At 39.0% G+C, this 19818-nt stretch overlaps 1 protein-coding gene across 9 annotated transcripts in view; it reads left to right on the top strand.

The window, feature by feature from the left end:
- The window catches only part of LOC109423958 (aryl hydrocarbon receptor nuclear translocator homolog), a 747249-nt gene that overhangs the window by 702031 nt on the left and 25400 nt on the right, over positions 1–19818 (top strand). For all 9 annotated transcript variants that reach the window (XM_062849869.1, XM_062849867.1, XM_062849868.1 and 6 more), the window contains exon 5: positions 9211–9314. In XM_062849869.1, coding sequence (XP_062705853.1) covers positions 9211–9314 — 104 coding nt within the window. The remainder of the gene's footprint in view (positions 1–9210; positions 9315–19818) is intronic.

Raw genomic sequence — 19818 nt, 5'->3', positions numbered from 1 at the left:
ACAATCCAGAAGGATTCTGGATACAATCCAGAAGGATTCTGGATACAATCTAGAAGGATTCTGGATACAGTCCAGAAGGATTCTGGATACAATCCAGAAGGATTCTGGATACAATCCAGAAGGATTCTGGATACAATCCAGAAGGATTCTGGATACAATCCAGAAGGATTCTGGATACAATCCAGAAGGATTCTGGATACAATCCAGAAGGATTCTGGATACAATCCAGAAGGATTCTGGATACAATCCAGAAGGATTCTGGATACAATCCAGAAGGATTCTGGATACAATCCAGAAGGATTCCGGATACAACCCAGAAGGATTCTGGATACCATCTTGGAGGATTCTGGATACCATCTAGAAGGATTCTGGATGAAATCCAAAATGATTCTGGATGCAATCCAGAAGGATTCTGGGTTTTATCCATAAAACAATTCAGAAGGGTTCTTGATACAATCCAGACGGATTCTGAATGCAATCCAGATCTTCGCTCAAGCTCAGCTCAGCCCAGGAGTGGGTTGAATTTGTGTTTTCAGTGGAAAGATTCAAAATCGGGATTGTGTCTGTCTGTTGTGGCCGAGGAGCGCTCCCGCCGTTGGTTGTTTGTAGTTCTTGTTGTATAATTTTCAAATTATCATAAATAATAAAAATGTTCCCCAGAAGCCCAAACGACACCGGCCGCGCCGCATCCTCCAGAATAAGTGTAAAGTGGCTTCTGGAGAGATAAAAAAAATGAAATAAAATTACCAACCGTTTTATCAAATATACTATATTAACAATATAGGTCACTTTGTGTTTTCACATACAACGACATGGAGACGCCGTTTACGAATGATTACAGCACCACCTGTTGTCAGAAAAAGTCAATAATTGAATTTTGATCAATTTTAGTTTACCGTGCAAGGTGACATTTCTCGGAAAAAGATGTTAGGGGTGTCGAAGTTTTTTGTTCCCAAATAATCGATTAATAAATAATCGATTTACAATATAGGTACACAAACAAAATAATATTTCATTAGATGACATCTACGAATATAAATAGTCTACTTAGCTCTAAAATACTCAATATCTGTAGAAGAATTTGAATGCTCCCTCATTGTAAAGTCACCGAAATCGTTTAACTTCGAAATTTAAAATTTTAACCCTCAAAATTTGTTGAACTTGGCCTCGCAGTGGACACGGTTATACATAATTCCAACCGATCTATCACATCACTACCGTCCCGGGATTCGCGTAACCAAGAAGAAATTGATTAACTCTCAGAGTGCGTTTTTACATTTGTTTATTTGCCAACGGGCTAGTACGGACTAATGATAAAAACAAAACAATCAACACAATTATTCAGCAATATGCTTCGTCGATACTCGTACACATACACACTCAGACAGATCTCATCAGTCATCATCATTCATCGTTATTATAATTCTAGTACAAGGGGGCTGTTACTACTTTACTCCAACAAAATTAACTTATATTTTGCCCTGGTGGTTGCTATTTTCCTTTGACATTGGCTTTTAATGTCATCTTTCTTAATGTCCACGCTGACATACATACATCGGATTGGATAGCTTACAAAAAATCCGGATGATCACCAACCAAGTCTCGCGTTTAAAGCCTGCGCACTTTAGAATCGGTATACTTTCAACCGACCGCAGAGAAAAAACGGTTTAACCTAGAAAAAAATGTTGTAAGAAGCAAATGAAGCTTATTTTTTGTTTTTTGTAGGAAAAATATGAAAAATTCAGTTTTTATTTCTTCAAGATAACATTTAGACCTGATTGTGAAATTCATGCCGTTTTATTCTGCACAAACCAATGATCGTCTACATTCGCAAATTTCACAGATTACGGGCTGATATTTCCACAAGAGACAAAATTATATTCATCAAAGATATGCTCAAAACAAGTTACGACATTAAACTCTTGACAAATATGGTTCACAAGACCATAATAAACTTCCCAGCCAACCACATATCGTAAATCATTGTGTGGAAAAAATCGTATATTTTCATATATTGAATCAGAATTGTATGATAATATGTATATTTATTGACAATGATTGCGTAAAATCGCATTTCATGCCAAATTTAATTTAAATGGCGATTTTGTTTCATATAGTCGTCTCCGATCATAAAAGGTGCGAGATACTATCGGTACGATCGCACAGAAACGAATAAAATCGTGAGAAAAACATACATGCTTAGTGTCAAGCTGCAAGTTCGCTAGCATCGTAAATATGATTTCTTTGAATCGTGGAAATCGTCGCTTCACATCGTATATGAATCTGCTAAATCGAGCTTGCTACCTAAAGGTATGATGAAAATCGATGAAATCGTATACAACTATAACAATGTTGTATATTGATCGTTAACGTTACACTTGCGTCGTATACGAAGTGAATGAAATCGTAGAAATCGTATATTCATTTTTACAGTCGCATATGATTGTTACTACACTTTTAATAGTCGAATCTTAATCTCGGAAATCGAAAATGGTTTTGTTTACATATTTGCATGATGGAGAAAAATGGTATTCATCACAAAGTTGTATTTTTGTTGTTGTTGACACATTCCAACCATGGTAGCAATAATTTCAACCAAATGATAGGTTTTCATACTAGCAGATCACTTACAATAAGTGATGTATAGATTCCCACAACGATGTGAATTCCGGGCCTCTTGCACGGCACCACTATTGGTGCCACTCAATGCACAACAACAACGCTCCCACCACAAGTCTCGCACCGTATCATGCTAATTTTTATTCGTTTCATGCCATTCAATTTGGACTCTCTATTTTCAACTGGCAATATAGCCAGTAGAGATAACGAGCAGCTCTCAATCAAAGGACCTAAGTTCGATTCCCACTTAACACCAATTTTTTTTTATCGTAATAAGATCTATAAGATCTTGCATAATCGTATATTTAGACGGATAAAATCGACAAAATCGTAGAAACTTTTCGAGAAATCGTAAATTATGTTGGATGGAATCGCAGTAATCGTATACATGTTTCGATATGGCCTCCACTTTAGTATGTATATGCCTGTTTCGTGCATTGATTACGATTTCTTTGGTGCTATATATGTGTGATTATTTCAGTTGCAATTTCGATATAGCAACCAAATTGCTGGCTGGGTTATAGCCTTATTGTTCATTCACGCTATATTCAAAACATAATTTTACTCAAAGTAATTTTTTTCGAAAAAATATTTCCTGGGATCGTTTTTTGGATCTATAATTCCCCAGTTCAAGTGGCCCAACTTAATTCATATCGAAACCTGGATTATTTTTGGAATTATTAGCAGTTTTACCTCACAGTAGTCGGAAATTAACAGTCATAAGGCTAACTCCTCATAATAAGCCCAAAATAAAATAGTTTTCATGGATAACCCAACAAACATTATTTTGCTGTATAAGAGTGGAACAAACCACTCTTAAGCAAACTTTTGCTTAAGAAATTGCTGTTCAGCTAGTTCTGTTACTTGGGAAAACACTGAAAACCATATAGATTATGGAACTATAGATGTGATTCTATAATCACAAATAAAAAAAAATCTGAGTAGATTCAGTTTTATTGAAAAAAACGTTAGATATTTCACGCCATCAAAACACATCCAATGAATTTCGTCAGCAATAGTCCATACAGCTTTCGAGCCACGATTATTTATATTGTTCTGCATCAAATCATTGATTTCTTGTATACCAATACCATTCGTTTAGTATCCGTCACGTATGCGTATTTGTCGAACTAAAGTTTATGCGAAAACAACTTTTTTGACCTTAAATATCTATACAAGCCTTTGATTTTCCATTAAACCCTTCAAAGGTTTACCATAGCTATATTTGAAATTTAAAAATACCCATGGAATGTTTTACCTTCCTTAATCAACAATCATAATACCAACAACTATTATATACTGCGTAATTGGTGTATTAGGTAATTATATATCCCTATATAAATCTTGAATCTGACAATGATTGGTTTTTGCTCAATGTGTGCAGAAAAAAACGGGCACTATTTACGAATTTAGATCAATAGTTCATCTTGAAATATAAAAACAGCAAATTTTATTTTTTTTTCCTATAAACTACAATAGATAAGCTTCAATTGCTTCTAACAACACTTTTTTCCAAGTTACACCGTTTTTGAGCGGCAGCCTGTTGAAAGTGTACCGATTCTAAAGTGCGCAGGCTTTAGTATCATACAGGTGTATCTACAATGATCGATTTCTCTTCATCGATTTTCCCTTCGGATTATTCCGGGAAATACGAGCTATATTCGGATGATCTCTGGGCGTGTTTCAGTAAAGGACTACTAGAACTAGCATCTAAAACAACAAAAACAGCCGAAAATGATTTGCTGGTCAATTTATTGATTAAAGAGAAAGTCGATGAAAAGAAATCGATCATTGTAGATACGCCTGTATGATACTTGTAAGCACGGAATGGATGCAATGTCTTGCACTCTGCCACAAGAAATTTGAGGTGCACTTCTCGCGCTTATAAAAATAAGCTCCGGGACCGGACCTGAGAATGACAATATGTAATTTCGATTAATTTCGTGTTCTTCCGAAGTGAACTGTCAGTTTATTCGAATACTGATAGTTTCATTCCGGACTAATCGGTTTCCTTGCACCGGCGGCTCAGTTAGCAGCGGTTAGCGACGGTTAGGAACGGATAAATGCGGATTTTCCAATTAGAAAAAGGATATGTCATTCCCCTTGGTTTCCTCCTAGAGTGTTTTTTTCAGAGATTCATTCGAGGGACCCCCAGAAGTTCCTACCGAAATTACTCCAGCAATTTCTTCTGATGTTCCTTTAACAATTAATTTTAGGAATCCTCAAGAATTCTCTTCTTTGATTCGTTAAGAAGTTCCTTATAGGATTTCCTTATAGGAGTTTCTTGGAGTCTTTCTTGGATTCCTGCAGAAGCTCCTTCAACGATTCCCTCAGGAGTTTTTTTACGAATACCTCCCGGAGTTCCTTCTTGAATTCCTCCAAAGTTATTTCAGTGATTTATCCAAGAGTTCCTTCAAAAATTCCTCCTTCTGGGAATTTCAACCGGGATTTATACCAGTATTCCTCCAAAAGTTCCTTCTGGAATTCACTCCGTCCTTTAAGGATTTCCACAAGGTCTTCTGGGATGAAGTGACTCTGTAAATCTCCAACGCGATTTTATATGAACAATTTAATTAATATTTTTCGAGGGATCTTTCCAGGATTCCTTCAGAAGTTTTCTCTTTGAAGTATCAGAAATCCTCCAAGAATTATTTTTGTGATTCCTTCCGAGATTTCTATAAATTTGGAATGTCTTCAGAAGTATTTTATCGGGGATTCCCAGGAGGAATAAGTGAATACTAGATTTGTAGTAATGAGTTGGTTTTTTGTATGGTGAGATGCTAAACTCTCCGTTACTGCATTGAAACGGTGATGCTGCCTCAGCAAAACTTTGGGGAACTATGTTGTTGAAGTTGCAATAAATGAGAATACAACAACACAGTTACCCAAATTTTTGCTCAAACAACATCAAATCAGTCTAGCAGTCATAAAACCCTTGCTTTTTCATTACCATTATTGCAGTTACCATTTTATTGCAGTAACGGAGAATTTACTTTCTCATTATACAAAATATCAGCTTATTACTACAAATCTAGTACTTCACTGATTGCGTTTTATTCATGGAGATATGTAATCCCAGAAGGAACTTTTGGAAAAAAAAACCAGAACGAATATCTGGAGGATTTTTTTTTTCAAAACTGCTGGAGAAATTTGATAAAAAAATGTTGGAGGATTAAGGAGGAACGCTGGAACGCTCTCCCCAAGCAATCCCGAAAGGAGTTCCTAAAATAATTCCAGAATTATTTCTAGGAGGAATCCCCCAAGAGCTTCTGTAGGAATCTTGGAGAAAAACAATCCAGGGTGCAATTCTTAAAGGGATACCACAAGAAAATTCTTGTGTAATTTCCGGAGAAAATATCGTTCATAACTCGCTAACGGAGAGCTCGTTTAGGGTCTTCTGGGTTTTAGTCTGTTATGTATGTTTATCAGTTTAAAGTTATTTCGCATGTCGCGAGTCGCGACTTCGATTTGGTGCTGCAACGATAATATACGCCTAAAATTGTTTAAGAAGAGAGAATTAAATTTGTTCTAATTTGAGTATAGTTGAAAAAAAAATCGATTAATGTTAATCGATTATTTCAGAAGAAATGGGCATCCCCATCATGCAATGACAGTTCGACAGAATAAACGTCATTCGGATAGCGCATGCATTTAGTGTGTAGTAGTACCTCTTCTGACGCTTGGTGGCGCCACATTCACTAAAAAGGTGTCGCCAAAAAATCGTAAGAGTGACCTATATTGTTAATATAGTATATTTGGTTTTATTTACTTGTCAACGCGGCCTCCGAAGTGCGTGGTTTATGAGATGTATTGTTCAGGGCCTGGCTGGGGGATGATTTCGGGTTTTGATTTGTGGATAAACGCTTGTAGAGTATTTGTGAGCCGATGAGTTTTTTTACATATATTCGAACAAACCTATTACTATTTCTGAAATAGTAATACCGTACAATATGTAGGTGAAGAGGTGATAAGTATTTACTACATTTTTTATTTATCGAATCAATATTTCTTTCGAAATTTCGTGTATAAAATCCAGAAGGATTCGGGATATAATGAAGAAGGATTCTGGATACAATCCAGAAGAATTCTGGATATCATCCAGAAGAATTCTGGATACAATCCAGAAGAATTCTGAATACAATCCAGAGAATTCTGGATACAATCCAGAAAAAATCTGGATACAATCCAGAAGGATTCTGGATACAATCCAGAAGAATTGTGGATACAATCCAGAAGGATTGTGGATACAATCCAGAAGGATTCTGGATACAATCCAGAAGGATTCTGGATACAATCCAGAAGAATTCTGGATACAATCCAGAAGAATTCTGGATACAATCAAGAAGGATTTTGGATACAATCCAGAAGGATTCTGGATACAATCCAGAAGGACTCTGTATACAATCCAGAAAGATATGTAACTTTAAAAATGTTACATAACATTTCAAACAGCCTTTAAATACCAGTAGAGTAGAAAGAATGCAATCAAGTCGCCTTCATGGCCAGTTATACCATCGTTATCAACAATTAACTTCAACTGCCTATAAAACCAATGAAAATGATGTCATACCACCGAGTTGCATTTAATCAAAATGGATACAACACTATCTTGTTTGGCTGACCACGCCGCCATACCACACTGCCTGTTGTTGGTGACATTATTGTATCTGTTCCAGCCCAGCCACCTGGTCCCAGCCAGCCCTGTGGTGTCCTCCTACTGTGCACCGCGAACACGACTTTTTTCGCTCTCTCATAAACCGATTACAACCAAGTGATCGATAAAATGACCCAAGATAAGAAAATATGCAAATTCAAAAGTTTAAAAGTTGAAGTACAGATGAGAGGAAAAAACAAGCAGTTGTACAGTAAAGTACAGCACAATTTCCAAGTTCTCTGGCGTGAGCGCGACTCCACCTTCATCATCCGCAACGCGACGAACGCGACGCGATTCCAGTAACGAACGACAACCAGCCCTCACAGAGGGCACATGGCCCGACTGGGGCTGGTTGGTCTGTTGGTTGGTGGTGATTTATTCTTTTTGCTGCCTTCTATCGTGGCGCGGTATGGTGTATACATTGAAGCATTCCTTCGGAAAAGGGACACAAACAAGTCCGAAGTCACCGCATGCATCCAAGTTGGATGGCAACGATTATTGGGTGGAAGGGACACCCAGGGTGGAAGAAAGGGTTGCTTTATCTGCATAATTACACAGCAGGAAAACCTATGTAACAAACAGCAGCAGCAGCAACAGAAGCAACAGTGGAAACAAAGCAGCGTTGTACCATTTTTTTTATTGCCATCGAGGTGCATTCTGCAGCTCAAATCATACCCGGTGTTGTTTATCTTTCCTATCGTGCATGTGTACAGGATGGTATAGAAATTATTAAATTACATAACATTCCCAGTTAATTACTTATCGCTAACTTAATTGCTTACTTAATTACTTACTTTCTTACTTATTTAATTTCTTCCTTGTATTTACTTACTAACACTTATTTACTCCTACTCAATTACTTTCTTACTATTTTTTTCTCATTCACATTTTAGGTTACTAGCCAATTTACTTATTTCAACCCTAATTATTTACCTACTTTTACTTTTTAAGTGAGTTCCAATTTAGTAGTTCTTGCTGCTACGGATCCTGTTATAGCTGGTGGTAGCATGTAACACGAATAATGCACATTTTATTCAGACCATTCTAAGCGGTATTACAGCAATGTTTAATCAACCCTGTCAATGCAAACATTGCTGTCGCAATGCAAGTGTTACAACCCACCTTTATGAACAATTAGCGTCATATATTGACTGCATTCGATTGCCTATCTAACAATGGGTTTCATGTCACCACCAAGGGCGTTATTGTACCCTGCTAATCCCATATGCTTATCTTTCCGCACAAATCAACAACGGCAGCTACTCACGCTTCATTAGCTTGAAGATTTATTATTATATCCTTTTCACGACCGATTAGTATCGAACTCCGCGGCAGTTGAGTTAGTTCCGCCAACACCACGAGTTGATCAATCTAAAACCGAAATCTTCTCTGCCGGATTCATCAATTATTACTCGTTGCAACACGAAAATAGCTCTCCCCATCATCGGGGAAGGGGGATGACAAAGCACCAATGCGAGTCCGATTTGTCCGTTCCCACGGGTAGTTTACCAAATCACCACCTTCCTTTTCGGGGGTCCACCAAGCCCAACAAGCGCAGCGCTCCACAACACAAACCGCTACTGACCGAAATCAATGATGAAATTGAATGGAATATAATAAGCCGGAATGTGTCAGCACTTTGTTTCCACATTTCTTTTGGCCGCTAAGTCGTCATCTTCGAATCGTCGTCGAGTCATCCGTTACTCCATCCTCCGACGATAAATTCGTCAACTGGAGTTGTCATTGTTTCTTCAACGATGATCGGATGATGACATGGTTTGCGGTCTTGAATCCAAAGGGGGGCCTAATTGAGACAGAACAATATTCCCATGATTTCCTCTTCAATGATTGTTTGCATTTAGTGAACTATTACAGGCACTGACACGTATCAATTTACCGCAATATTAACCATTGTTTTATTTTCTTATCCTCCACAGGGACCGGAAATACCAATACCGATGGATCCTACAAGCCTTCGTTTCTAACGGACCAGGAGCTCAAGCACCTGATTCTGGAAGCTGCAGACGGATTTCTGTTTGTGGTAAGTTGAATACCTACTTCTAGATATTTTTCTGGAGTTTTTTTTTCTCAAATGCTAAGAATCACCGGGGACCACCAGGAAAAATGCAGTCCATAGAAGGCCATTATTGTCAACTGCAATACGCTTTTTCATTTCACGCGAAAGTTTATGTGGTACAAGCCTTCGATAAGTCATGAATTCATCAACACCATCGAATATGATACTTTATACAACAACTCGTAGTTGTGAGTCTACGCCGAAAAAAAAGCAATCGTCTTCTCTGGTCTCGGTCCTGGACCAATCGCTTCTAGTGGCCCTGAACGTATAGAGTCCTTGGATCCTCTTCAACTGCAAAAAGCCAACGTGTGCGTGGCCTACCACGAAGCCAACGGCCCCCTTCCTGGGTTTCTGCTGAATATGGTTTTAGCTTGTTGTTCCTCCGGCATTCAAGCTAAGTGCCAAGCCCACCGCAGTCTGCTGTGTTTTATTTGTTTTACTATATCCATCTCTTTGCATACTTGGCACAACTCGTAGTTCATGCGACGCCGCCAGTTGCCGTCCTCCAGTTTACCGCTAAGTATTGTCCCCCGCACTTTACTTTTGAACACTTCAAAAGCTCTCCGATCAACTTCTCTCAACGTCCACGATTTATGATATTATAAAGCGATCGGAAGAATCAGAGTCTTATACTACGTGAGTTTTGTCTTCTTTTGCTGCCTATGGTACTCGCGGGTAACACTATCGTACGTCACTAAAGTACCAAGATACACCGTCAAAATTTTCACAACCTAGCACTATGACCACATTGACGTTAATCGTCCAATGGATTGGTTAGTGGCCCAATCCTCGCAGTCTCTCTTTTAAAAGGTCTTCCACGGCCCGACGGTCAATCTCGATGTTTTCGATTTCGTTCGTGAAGCCCAGCAGCATATGCGACCGCGTGACAATGGTTACGCCCTTTGCTCAACAATACGTCACGTTTAGAGGGTGTAACCTTTTACAAAAAGGTTTGTAAAAGTGTGACAAGCAATGTATTAAGTATAGAGAAAACCCGTACGAAAGGGGGAGGGGGGTTTAAGAATCCAAATTTTAGAGTGACGTACTAAATGGATGCTTCGCCTGTGTAGCTGCCGGCTTAGAATAGCACTACGGACCACCTGTTCCGGGGGTAAAAGTCCACCAAACAGGTAACCCCAATCCAAGGTGTCAGGCGACCCGTGCTGAGGGATGAATGGTTGAGGGGGTTTAAAAGATGCTCGATCTTTAACGGAGCCCGTAACGTGGGTAGATCGCCTTTTTGGGTTGCGTTGCGGTGATAGATCTACCAAACCGAAATCTAGTGTCGTCCTATGCTAATGTTAAAACCCGGGTCCTAAACTTCCTACTGGGGAGAATTTAGCAGTAAAACAAGGGTGATGCTAGGTTTCCGATGCATGGCCAATATCAGTACTCTTGTTTTGCTTTCTAAGAAAACAAAACAAAAACTGTATCAAAATCGATACTTTATTGCCCCTCAATTGCAATTGAGTAATGCGACATGCACTACACTAAGGATACGGGTAATGTCACAATAGATCTAAAAGCTGGTCGCAGTGACAAACCCGAACAGGAATGAAAAAAATGGATGCTCCCTATCGCTTCTTCCAGTAAACAGTAAGTTCGTCTAAGCAGGGTTACAAACGCCGGCGAAATTTCATTCGTCATCCGTATACTTGATTTCGATCCGTCAAGCGTTGCACAAATCAGTCTAATCAGCTTCTCCGGAAAACCATGCTCGGTGATTATCTGCTATAACTCGTTTATGTTCATTGGATCGAACGCCGGCTTGAAATCATTACTGTACTTTCTAAATGTGTCGAGAATCTACCGCAGCGTGAACATCTGATTTGTCGTTGATCGGCCGTCACGAAATGTTGCCTGATATTCGCTGACGGAGACTCCTCAATCGGCCTCAGCCTGTTAAATAAAACTCTGGATAAAATGTTGTACGCTGAATTGAGAAGTGTTATTCCTCTGCAATTCCCACACTCCAGTGGATGTCCTTTCTTGTATAGAGGGCAAATGAGAGCATCCAACCAACTATAACCTCTATCTAATATCTTCAATATAATACAGTGTAAGAGTTGATACAGCTGCTCACTACCGTACTTCAGAAGCTCTACTGGGAGTTCGTGTCAGCAGTCTTGTTGTTCTTCAGGCTTCTATGGCTTTCTTGATCTCGTCTGGTCTACGAGGTTCCACAGCCTGCCCGTCGTCGTCGATCCGCACCTCCCCGGGATATTGCACATCCTCTACCTCTGCTCTAACCAACACAACTAGGCCTTCCCGCTTTCGTATACTTTATCTTGGTCGAGTGTATTGTGTATCTGTGATGTCTCTTCTTCAGAGGAGCAAAAACTTCCTTTGCTGCCATAGGATTAAAGCTGATGAGATCAATATCGTTCTTAACGGATTGAACAATCGCTCGGCGTCCAATTTGCATCCCGAGGTCGCTCTACGTTCACACCTTCCAATGGATTTAATGTGTAAAGTGTCGAAAATAAATGAACTAACTAACTAACTTCCAGTGAATTGACTTCCACTTTGTCTGTTGATAGATACTGCAGGTCAATGATACCTTGCTGATGAAGATCCCGGGTGGAGACATGTTTGGTATTGATAATGAACTTTTTCTGTAGTCGTTAGAATTCGATCAGGAATTCAGAACTAAATTTTTGGTCCCCTTCATTTCCGGCCCGGTCAGCTTTGACTCTCAGTTTTCATTTTTGGACTTCAGTTGGAGTGTTAGATCGTGAAATGACCGCAACGTAGAGAAAAATTCCCATCAATCTATGGTACGATTTGTTAGTGAAGGCTGCTTTTCCTTCTCCTTCCACTTTACGTAAGCAGGTTCAAGTGGAACTTTGGTTCTAAAGTAGGTTCGAGTGACAGTTTGGCGTTTTTGTTCCCGAACCGATTGACGATCTTGTCGATGTGCCAGGCTTGATACAAGATGTTGTGCCTATCTTACTAGTCGATACGGATTCCAAGAAACAGTTTTAGCTGTCACATATTTGAAATCATGAACTGCTCTGCCTGTGCATTGCTTTTTGCCTTGAATGGCAACACATCACCATGTCGTCGACATATCGTCGGTTTCCTGCAATAGGGGCACAACTCAAAATTAGTCATTTTTGAGGTTTTGAAGGCAAATGACGTAAAACTATGTAAACTTTCATCTCACAAAGACCCGTTCCGAAATTCGTTGAGAAACTCGAGATTTTCGCATTTTCACCAATTTTCCGCAATAAGGGCACAACTCAAAATCAGTCAACTTTTTCAATAGTCGTTGAAAAATAGTAATCCAAAATTCATGAAACAGATAGTCCTTCAGTCCCTTTCTATAATACAACAATCAAAATTTGTTTAGTGTTGTCACATGATGAGAGAAATAAGTGAACTTGTAGAAGGTGCTCCAAGATTCTCAATTTTCAAACACCCATTCTGGAAAATCACATTTTTTGAGTTGTGCCCCTATTGCAGGAAACCGACGCGACGATATATCAGTATGTAGCGACGCTTACCGTTCAACTCCTTTACTTACGGCCAGTGGTTAGACGACGAAGTATGATACCCCATTCTCTTGAATGTGTTGTCTATTTCCAGATTTCAGAAATGAGCTGGTTGCTTCAGTCCGTTTCTACCAGCACGCCTTACCGTCTTAAGTCTGGCGGTAGTTGCATATACAATTAACAATTCTTCCTTGATATTGTCATATAGAAGGTTGATCTTAATGTCTGAATAATGCGCCAGTATATCGTCTCGGCTGGCAATGGTCAGCCAGCAGCGTACGAAGGGAGGTTTGCCGCGCGATATGTCCATGCCGTACTGTTTCTTCTTGAACGTGTTCTTGCATCCAACTGTCCTCCATTAGGTTGGCGTGGAACCAGGTCCCATGTGGGTGCTTCGTCATCAGTCTCAGTGAACACTTCACCTTATCCACTGGAAGTCGTATCGTATCCGCAACGTCGTCGGCTTCACTCTGATCGGGAGATCGGTGACCTCATTCTTAAGAGTATTCACTACGCTGGGATTTGATGTCGATTGGAACCGTATTTTCCTTTTTATCGTTTTGGATGGGTTCTTCCTGTTCACCCCCGACAAATCTTGCATTCCAGCTGATGTACACACTTGTGTTCTTGAGAATATTGGACGATTTTCAGCTTTTTCATTTTCTCTTTTGGAATGTGTACCTTTGCACGGGATCCGTATATTTGGAGGATCTTGACAACGATATGGTATCGAACTGCTCATATTGACGACGGTTCCGTAGCTCTGCTATGCCTTCCGATGCAGACTGAAGGCTGCCGTGTAGTGCACCTTGATACCTTTTCGTTGGTACATATGTATATTGAAAATGGTCGATCGCTTGTGCACTCTCCTCCTTCATCAAAGCGTACCACTTTTTCCTGACGCGCCTTCAAAAAGGATTACGATTCTTCGGCAGTTTTTACTCTTGCAGCAGCATTCTCGGTTGACATTGTATTGGCGGATCTTCAATCCGTTGACCAGCTTTCGCTCCTTCATTTGGACAACGGTGTTTGGATCATGGTACCCAAGCTTATGATGTTTCCATCATTCAAGGGCAATGATATCACTTGGTTGCTGAATTTAGTATAAGGCACTGCACGCTGCGGTTGCTATGAGAAAATCTTTGACCTTTTGTGCTCTTATTGATTACGATTTGGCCTTAAAAAAGCTTCGTAGGCTTTTCATGAGTAGGAAATGTTATTGAGCTCGCAGTGTAGTTCACTAGCGTGGAAGAGAGTGCGAATTTGAAACTTATACTGAAGAGTTTTGTCCAGGAGCAGATGCAGCGATTCCTCCAGCAATATCTTCAGGAATTCTTTCATTTGAGTTTCCGCCTCTTTAAAATTCTTCCTTCTGGGATTCCTTATGTGATTCCTCTAGGCTTTTCTCCTGTAATTCCTCAAAAGGTAATTTCTTTGAAGAAGATTTGTTTCTTCTAGGATTGCTCCAAGTGTTTGTTCTGGGACATTTCCAAGAGTTTCCTCTGTGATTCCTTAAGTAGATCCTTCGGAGATTCATCCTTTTAAGGGTTCCTGCTACTGAGATCGTTATCCGGGGTTCATGTAGAAGTTCCTTGCAGGATTCCTTCCGTAGCTCCTTCTAAAATTTCTCCACGATTTTATCAGAAAATCGGAAGTTCTTTCAGATTGTCCTCCACGTACCTGTTCTGAGATTCATCCAGGAGTTGTACTTACATCCCTGCGTAAATTTCAACCGACATTTCTCTAGAAGTTTTTTCCGTGATTGTTTCAGGAGTGCATTCGGCAATTCTTGCAGGAACTCATAATGACATTGACTCAATTACTATGAGGAGAAATTCTTTCCTGGTTTCATCCTGGAATTGCATCGAAAACTCCAGACTGTTTTTCTTAATTTCGTCCAAGAGTTCCTTCTGTGATTCCTCTAGAAGTTTCTTCTGGGATTCGTTCAGGAATTATTTCCCGGATTCCTCTAGCAACTTTTTCTGGAATTGCTTCATTTCTTCTGGAATTCCTTAAGGATCCTTTTCTATGATTCCTTCACGGATTCCTCCCATACTTCTAGGATTCCTCCATATACATATATTTTTAAGATTACACCTAGAGTTCCTTCTGAGATATTTCAGGAATTTTATCCGTGATTTCTTCCAGGATTCCTCCAGAAGTTCATTCCATTACTTTTTATCAACCGTTTCTATCAATATCAGTTTTTTTTTTCGATAAATCATCTACTTTCATTCCTTCCGACTAATTTAACCCGTAGTTTCCTCCTCAATTTACAATCGTACTGCTTTTTCGGCCCAACCAAATATTCCTGATCATGATCAATAAAACATCTGAGTTATGTGCAATTCGCATCATTCCATTTGCATAACAAAAATCGTTACTGAACATTGACGACATCTCGTATTTCCGGCGGATTCTTGGATAATTGATTCTAACTTGTAATACGAAAGATGTTTTAGAATCTTCTGGATGCATTTACGTCAGAGCTTTTAAATGAACTTAACTTGGGTATGACATTTGATGAAATTCCACGATATATTCTGCAAAAAATCTTGCCAGATTCCCAAGAGTTTCAACCAATGATTTAAAAGAAAACTTCAGTTTCAACACAGAATGTAGCACGAAATTTTCAAAGTAGTACTTTTCACCAGTAAAAGACAAGATCTCGAAAATAGTAAGAGAAAGTTATATTGTCTGCGCAAATTATATTCAAACAACTGATTTGCTGTCGCGATACCGTTGAAAAATGTTAATTGATTCATGGAATAGCATCTTAATGTTTCGTTTGCCGTATGTCACATATGTCACCACCCCACGCTTCAAGAGAACAGCTCTGTGGGACAACTCAATTTCGTCGAATTTTGATCCGCAATCAATCGCTTGATTGACAGAACAATGCCACTGGATTTGACCGCTGCGGCTGTGGTTGGTAACCCCACCAGACGACGATGATCATCATCACTACTGCGTGGGACATTGATTCATTCAGTCAGTAGAGTTTGCATTTGAGGTGAACTTTTGTTTCAGAGCCGTCAGCTGGTCCTAACCGTTGGAATCTTTCAAAATCAGAGTCGCCACATGACTCCTCCACCGCCCTCCTCAACATCCAGACAGGAAGAATAAATACGAAATAAATTATTGCATTATGGTAATTAGAATGGTACACCAAAGTAATGCAGCAGCTTTCTTGGGAAAGTCGGAGTCGAGACCGCGACTTCAGTAGGTACCGTAAAACGGGGTATCTTTGATAATGCGGGTAACTTTGATACTGCGACAAGCATCGTATAGTTTATCTTATAACTATGATTCCTTCAACCAGTTAAGAAAAAGGCAAACGTAGATCAATACTATACATATGAAAGCTCATCTTAGACGTGTTTTCATTAAAACCTAGTTTATATACAACTTTTTGGACAAAAATTAAAACTTGTTGATATTTTTGTCATTTGTCAACCTCTTCAAACAATCTGCTATACGACTTTGTTTCAACTATTTTTTCAATGAACGGACTTTTATTCTCGATAGATCCATCATAGTAGATTCCAAATCAGGCCTTAAATCTCTTAACGAAGTGCGTTTTTACGAACTGGAACCAATTTTGTAAATTGCGACAAAAATCTACATACATCGATAAACGCCTAAAAGTATGCAATGCCCTTGTAATTTTATGTAGATAAATCCGTGTTGTTCAAAATTTGTTAATAAAACATTCAAAACTACCCAAAAAAGAAACTAACGATGGATAGCATGTAATCATATGTTGATGTACCGTTAAGCATTTATTATTACAAAGATAATGATTTTTGGTAGCTAAATTTATTGTGTTTTGCACTCAATACTCCACAAACTCATTTTTATATGTAGAATTTAGTAAAAATTCAATGTTTTGATATAAAAATTCTATCTAATATATTCCACAAGCCTTCTCTCATCATGTTCATACTCCTAAGATGTCAATCTGTGATTACTTTTTGAGATTTGATGTGTTTTTAGGGCATTATCAAAGTTACCCCAAAATGAAAATCTGATTTTCGGTTTTATGAAAAACTAAAAGTTATCCAAAATATTTCAAATTGTCGAATCTTTTAACTGCAATTGATGACTGATACCCCAGTACTTGTTTTAAAAATATAAAACTCAGGAAAATACTGATACATGTAAAAATATTGAGAAAATTCGCTGAAAAACTATCAAAGTTACCCCATTTTACGGTACATACCTACTTATTCTCTGGTATCTACATACTTTAATGTCAGTGGTGCGGACCGCATACTAATCATCTAGGAGAAGGCCGGTCGCCCCAGCCTCGGTAAACAATCAAGAACGATAGACAACGGTGGCTAGACTGAAGGAAACGAAACTCCTCCCAGTTTTTCAGGCTTTTGGCAGATGATAGAATACAGGACTCAGGAGACGTTTGCTGTGGGCGTTGAAAGTTTTCGGACTTTATTTACGTAATTTTCCTGAGTTTTTTTTTTCTCCAAGTGCACAATGATTCAGGACCAACGTGCGCTAGGGAAAGATGCATACAGCACCTTCAAATGATTTTTTTTTTTGATAAATATGGTTTTCTAGAAGATTGATCCAATAATAAGACCCACTTTCGAATGTACTTAAAAATTAGGGTGGTCCAAGTTTTCAAAGAAACTGGAATTCATCTATAATATGAATAGAATCTAACATAGAATTCCTAGAACTATTCTATTCAGATTTCATCCATTCAGATTTTCTCGTTTAGTTTTTTCGGTGAATCCTCAAATATTTTTTTCCTCGAATCATTCAGGAGTTTCTTTTGGCCCACTCCAAGAGTTCCCAACAAACATTAAAAAAAAAAAGACCATGAAAAAGACAATTACACCGTCTTCGACCTTGCGGCCTCTACAGACTGAACATTACAAACATTTGACAACGGACAACACCAGTGAATCAAAATTCAACCATCGCGCAACAATAACGACAATGTCGCAACCTGAATTTGTTGCGACATTCTACCCAATGCGACATAAATACGTTTGTCCCAAGTTGAACAGAATATGACAAAGATCGTGCAGCTTGAGTTTAGAGATTTTTAAGGCTCGCATTGTGATTTTCGAGCGGTAACTTCGAGTTGGTAAACACTGCAACGCTGCTGAAGATGTAGGGTAACCAATATAATTTGGACCCCCATATATTTTGGACCCCCTGTGTCCTTTTACCACAACTTACACAGGTTTAATGATGAGATGACGAAAATTTTTAGAATCATTCGCCAAATAAGATCGCTCTGCACGGGCAGCAATCATTTCCTCACTGAAAATATTATTATTTGCCTTGAAATTATTTTTTGCCAAGCTCATCATCCGTGCGAGTGTCGCATCATGTTTACAAAAAGAGATTGCGGTGCTGAGGAAACTTGTAGATGTAAACAAAAACGTTTATCATTCTAGCGCATTAAATTCGCAAAGTTCGTCTAATCAGCCTTTGTCAATCAAGTAATTAGGATGTGACCCAGCATATTCAAGCGGCAAGTTCTTCCAAAATAGTTTCAAACGAGTTTAAGCACCGGGTGTCCAAAATATATACTGAAGAGGGTCCAAAATATATTGGGGTGTCCAAAACAGTGAAAACTGATGCTTCAAAAATCAGTTATTTTCATCAAATTTTCAGCCAGAAATGACCTTGTGGGGATTTTTAACGGACAGTGGAGGCTTTTACGAACATACTAACATCATCATTATGTGTAAATACCCTCTGAATCTGTTTGATTTTGAATTAAATTCAAACCAATGTCCTCTAGGGGTCCAAAATTCAACCGTTACCCTATGATCAAAAAGTTTCGATTTTGGGTTGGTAATAATTGATTATTCACGAGTTGAAAAGTACGCAACAAATTCGGGCTCCGTTTTGTCTGCAACAAAAAATTTCGGGATCATGTCATTATCTGTTACCAGTTGGGATAAAGAGTAATCACCGCGTCTTCTTTGTTGCTTGTGTTGTGCCCCTTTTGTCTGACAATTCTCTTCACTGGACAACATATATAACACCCACAGGCCCAGTGGAGACCTTTCCGTTTGACGAAAAGTTTTCCCCGACTGGAGCGGGAATCGAACCCACACTCCGAGGCTTACGAGACACCTAAACGACTGACGCCGCTAACAGGCCACGAAGCCTGTATAAGAGTGGAACAAACCCATCTTAAGCAAACTTCAGTTTAAGAAACTGTTGATTATTATTATTATTATTATTATTAGCTCTTTATTATCCATTCAAATTCAGCCTGATGTTCGTTTATCCCCGAAACTGTCAATCAACTACATAGTTCTGTTACTTGGGTTCTTTCTGGGAATCCCTTAGGAGTTCCTCTTGCGAATCCTCTAGGACTTTTATCTAAGAATCCGCCAGGGATTCCATCTGGAATTCCTCCTGGAATTTATTCTGGAACCCTTCTAGGCGCCACTATATTTTTAAGTGTTAAGAACTTCTCATACCTAAAATAAATTTCCAGTAGATTTTTTGATATCTCCTTTTGACAGCTAAGCAATGACAGCTCCATATAGTAAAAATCACTTCCATACAAAATGCAAATTGATTTCTCACAAGATTTGTGGTTAGCGGTGGCCGTGTGGTTAGTGTCACCAAGCGTATGACCACAAGATTTTCTCAGGATGTTTATCATATTTCCTATTCCTCAAATTTCCTCAGAATTTCCTCTAGAGTTTCTCTCGGGATTCCTCGTGAAGATTTTCCTTGATTCCTTCCAGTGTTCCACTTGGGACTTCCCCAGGAGATCGTCCTGGAATTTCTCTCAGAGTTACTCCCGGGAATTCAACTAGAGCTCCTCGATGGGTTTTTCTTTCGAAGTTTGGTAGCGAACCACTTGGGCAGCGGCCGGTATTTTGGACACTCTTCGCTATAACTCAGTCAATTTCAAATCAATTGACTTGAAATTTTGTACACGGCTTGATACTATACGTATCTCATCGCGTTCCAAA

Source organism: Aedes albopictus, chromosome 2 (genome assembly GCF_035046485.1).
Source record: "Aedes albopictus strain Foshan chromosome 2, AalbF5, whole genome shotgun sequence".
NCBI lineage: Eukaryota > Metazoa > Arthropoda > Insecta > Diptera > Culicidae > Aedes > Aedes albopictus.
Note: the sequence above shows the minus strand (reverse complement) of the source record. Positions and strands in the feature narration are given on the sequence as shown.